We start from the raw sequence: 4651 nt of genomic DNA, 5'->3' as shown, positions 1-4651 counted from the left end.
AAGGTTTGCGATTTAATTAAAAGTTTTCCAAATGTTTATGGTACTTAATGAGTTGAAAATACTCTGTAAGACTGTTGGCAATAAAAGATTCCTGGAAAGCATCTTGTGAAAGTTTTTTTTCTTCTTAGGTGATTTGATTTACATTTACTTTGTAATCCAGAACCATAATAAATATTCCAATTTATGAAATAATATTAATGACATGTTAGTCTCCTTTGTAGCTTTTGTTCACGTAAAACCAATTGGGAAAGGGAGACATGATTCAGTTTGTTATATGCTCAAATCAGCCTACATAATAAGAAGCTTGGATTCTGGGATGTATTTTAAGGAATTTTCTAATATTTTAGGGTGAGAGAAGCTATTCTCCATCTTTTTCCAGCTTCAAGGATAGGACATCTTCCTGGTTGTTTATGGTCCACTTCTCTTAAGTCGTAGGCTTGTCCTACTTTAAAATTCTGCTCTGAAATCTTCCAGAATCTGTGCTTTACCTAATATGTCCCAGTGGGATGTACTCACTGAAGACTGTATTGACAAGTTTTTTTCCTCTTCAGTCATAAGTACATTGTAAATTATATCATCAGTGTTACATGTGAACCTATGATTACCCTGCTTCAAGTACAGCTGGGTAATGAACTAACAAAATATCCCCACAGCTCCAAAATAAGAGAAGGAAATCAAAGTATAGTGAAAGGTTTTTGTACTGACATGCAATCACATGGCCTCCAGCAGTGAAGTTGCTTGTGTTACGTGTACCTTGCACCAACTCTGTCAATTAGCTACAGCTAGAATCCAGATGTTAAAACTCACTTTAATGTTTGTGTTCTGGGACTTTGGCTACTAAATATACTCATTTTTTTCAACCAAATAGTGAGAATCATGTAACATCCTTGACATGAGAGCTGGTGTGGGGTCAGCCACAATGTTTTCTCCAACCATTGTGCTGCTAAGGCCTTTCTGCTTCACAATAGGAACGAATGTGCCACCACTTCATGAACAAACATTTAGAAGTATACAAATATTTTAGCTCATAGTTTTCAAAGACACAACTTCAGGGGAGAACTTCCACACTGAAAATACAGCCAAATAGCACTGTAAGATCTGAAAATGTAAGCAAGCTATGGCAATACGATGTTACTAGTTCTAATTCTCACAAAGCTACAGAGCTGCTGACCCAGCCTGTATCTGCACTTCATGTAGTTATATCATGCTTAGCTTGGTTTAGCTTTTTATTCTTCCCTAAGTGCACCACTTATCAATATTTTTGGTAGAAATTATTTCATATTTACTACTCTCTTTCACAGTTATTTCATTCAAATACAGTTTTTCTTTGTTCTTACACATTTCTAAGAGCATAAAATGTTTACAAGCAGACTGTTAACTTGTAAAACACAACCACAATGCAAACCTCTACATTTTAAAAGCTTTTGCTACACACATTACACAACTTACAAACTATACATACTTGGGAAGAGTCTAATGCCGCTGCTTTGATTAAGACCAGAGTAAAGCTAAGGATGAGCTCTTCCAGGCTGTGTATTAAAAAAGCCCCAACTAATTCTAATTGTGCATAAGGCAGGGTGTGGTTTGAGATATCAAACACAAATCTCTGAAAGAGCTCAATAAATCGCATGCTTACATTCTTACTGAAAGATAATGGGAACTCATCTCAGAATTTCCCATCAACCTCCACTGAAGCCTCCAGCCATGAAGTACTACTGAAGCACCACGGGCCACTTCCATGGGGACTTGAAAACAGGTGTTTATGAAGTCTTAATTGCTCTAGGTCTCAGGGAATCCCTTTGATGCTGAACACCATCCTGTACTAAGACTGGTAAGGCAGTGATGATCCATAAAATTTTTTTCATACAGGTTTCTCCGGAACAGCCTCTCAAAAGAGTAAGTCTGGGGCTCCAGGGAAGTTGGAAGGTCTTCCAAACTGAATAGGCTTTTATTCCAGATCCAAGGCAGGGTCAGGTATAAATGAAGATATGCTCTTCAGCAGGATCCTGTTGCACTGCATCTTCCTTCTTGTATCTGCAAAAGTGCCCAGAAACAGAAGGAGCATAGGATCCCATTGCCAGAAAATGGGATCTCGTCCCACTGGCTGGACTTCTTTCCAGGGAGAATTTCTAACACAATCCCATGCTGTGGGAGTGCCTGGAGAGAAAAGAAGGAACTCCACAGGGACCTGTTTGTGGTTCATTGGTTTCTGAAATGGTATGTCTCTCTTTCAGAACTGAAGAATCCCATCTTAGGTAGTGCATTCACAACATACACAGATTTACATAGATTCGACATATGTTTTTAAATACATTGGAAACAGTAAGTAATAATATATGCATTGAGACAGTGCATACACTTGATACACATGTACTGTTGGGTCACCTTTTAACTACTTTATTTAAATAGAGAACATATATAGCCTCTCTCAATAGTTATTTACCATTGTTTAAAATAAGTTGTGAAATGTCACAGTGACAATTGTCATGCTATCTTTCACTAAACATAAAAAGTTTGAGTAATAGTGGAAAAAATAAAAATACTGGATTGATATGACATGTTAAAGTTCCTGTCAGTTAAAATTACTACTTCATATATTTTCAAATATCCCCATTGAAACACATCTGTCTATTTGTGTAATTTGTCACCTTACACTGTATACTGCAACACAATGTTTAGCATATTGTAAACTTCTACCAAACAATGACTTTTTAATAAGGAATTGTACAAATATACAGCTATATATACCACATACAGATAAGGCCATTAACATAACAGCAAGATACCACAAATCACCACCATATGTAATGAGCTTTTCTTCCAGTCAGCAATAATCAGGCTCATTTTCCAATCATCAGCAGTGTATAGTGAATGCTGAAGTTTGTAACAGGTTTTATTGATGTCTTGCAAGATCAGGCAGCACCAAATACAGCCTCATCATGCAATGCCACTGTGGTGCACATTGTCATTAGATGTGCATGGACTCTGTATTGGCTCTTGGTTAGCATGAAAGGTTTTTTCTGAATCAGGTGTGTAACTGAATGAACACCAAAATCAAATGACTGGTGAAAAATCAGTCTTCAAAGTTAAATAAGCAGTTAGTGTTTTCCCCTGTGACTTAAGAGCATAAATACTTAAACTACACTTGTAGTTTAAACCTAAAAGCCACAGAAAGGTACTTGACTTGAGCAGTCCTTTACTTACGGAAGTTTCCGTTGTGAAATGAAGATTCATTTTTCTCAGCAGTACACGAGGGAACATTCATCTGTGAGAAATCTTCCTTTGGCTTCTGGGTATTGCTGCTACTGGATTTACTTCGACTGTGATCTGGTGTGGGCTGAATAGGCAAAGATCTGGCCACCTTGGATCTCACCAGGCAGCCACAAACAAGGCGAAAGAAAGCCCGACGCATTTCTTTACTGGCCAGAGTGTAGATGATGGGGTTCATTGCAGAATTGATGACTGCCAGAGCAATAAACCAGTTGGCTTTGTACAAGATATAGCACTCCTTGACTCTGCAGGCCACATCAATGAGGAAAAGAATGAACAGTGGAGACCAACAGGCAATGAAGACACTAACAACAATCACGACAGTCCTAAGGAGAGCCATGGACCGCTCTGTGTTACTGTGGTTAGTGACATTACGACTGCTGGACTTTACCAGGATGTAGATACGGGCATAAAGGATAACAATGGCAACCAAAATGGCTATGAAGATACTAATGCAGAATACAACATACTTCTTGGAGTATAGTGGCAAAATTGTTGAGCAATCAGGTAAGTTGCTTATACAGTTCCAGCCGAGGATGGGTAAGGCACCCAAGGAAACTGAAATAAGCCAGCAGGTACCAATGAGAAGGAACACTCTGTATTTTTTATTTGCATCATAAGGCCTCATTTTAATCATGGTCAAATGCCGCTCAATAGCTATTGCTAGTAAGCTGAAAGTGGAGGCTCCCAGGGCTACAAACATGCTGCCTTCCCTAATGAACCAGATTGTGGAGGATAGGCTCAGAGTTTTCTTCCCAGACATAAGAATGTTTACTTTGTAAACAATCCCAGCTAAAAGATCACAGAGAGCTAGATTGCCAATAAAAAAGTACATGCGGTTGTGAAATTTATTGTTTTTCCATATGGCAATCAACACCATCAAGTTTTCCAGGACTATGAAACTACATAGGATCAGAAATGCAATAGTGTTATCAGTTGCCTTTTCCCTTAAACTAAGTTTTCCTGTGTAATTATAATGCAGTACAATCAGAGAGTCCATCTCTTCATTTACTTGAGGGCCAATAAGAGCATCAGGTGGCGTGGTAACTGCTGCCATCATTTGTTTGCTGATGCTGGACTTCTCTTCTTTTGTATCACAAGAATTTAGTTCCAATAATTTTCCACAAGAGGGAGATCAAGCCACGTTCCTCCAAGTACTCGTCTGGGCAGGCAGTGGGTATCCCTAGCTCCAGCAAGCCTCGCATATTAATTCAGCCGAGTGGCTTGCAAACCAGGCTCTGAAAATAAAAACAACAAATGCAACATAAATCTCACTGTTCCCATGTCACCCACAGCCTACATGGGTGCTCAAGCCATAACACAAAACTAGGATCCAAGAGGGACGCTGACTACAGCAGTGCACCAAGGTCTAGCGTTGCTG

General features: G+C 38.9%; 1 protein-coding gene across 1 annotated transcript; it reads right to left on the bottom strand.

Annotated features, from left to right (window-relative positions):
• Positions 1–1948: 1948 nt before the first annotated feature.
• Positions 1949–4330, bottom strand: S1PR3 (sphingosine-1-phosphate receptor 3). Its single transcript, XM_074166388.1, has 2 exons — positions 3205–4330; positions 1949–2157 (listed from the first exon to the last, which is right to left on the bottom strand). The coding sequence occupies exons 1-2, from the start codon at positions 4328–4330 to the stop codon at positions 1949–1951; spliced, it is 1335 nt and encodes a 444-aa protein (XP_074022489.1).
• Between the last annotated feature and the right edge of the window lie 321 nt (positions 4331–4651).

Source organism: Numenius arquata, chromosome Z (genome assembly GCF_964106895.1).
Source record: "Numenius arquata chromosome Z, bNumArq3.hap1.1, whole genome shotgun sequence".
In the NCBI taxonomy this organism is placed as follows: Eukaryota; Metazoa; Chordata; class Aves; order Charadriiformes; family Scolopacidae; genus Numenius; species Numenius arquata.
This window is presented reverse-complemented; position numbering and strand designations above follow the sequence as displayed.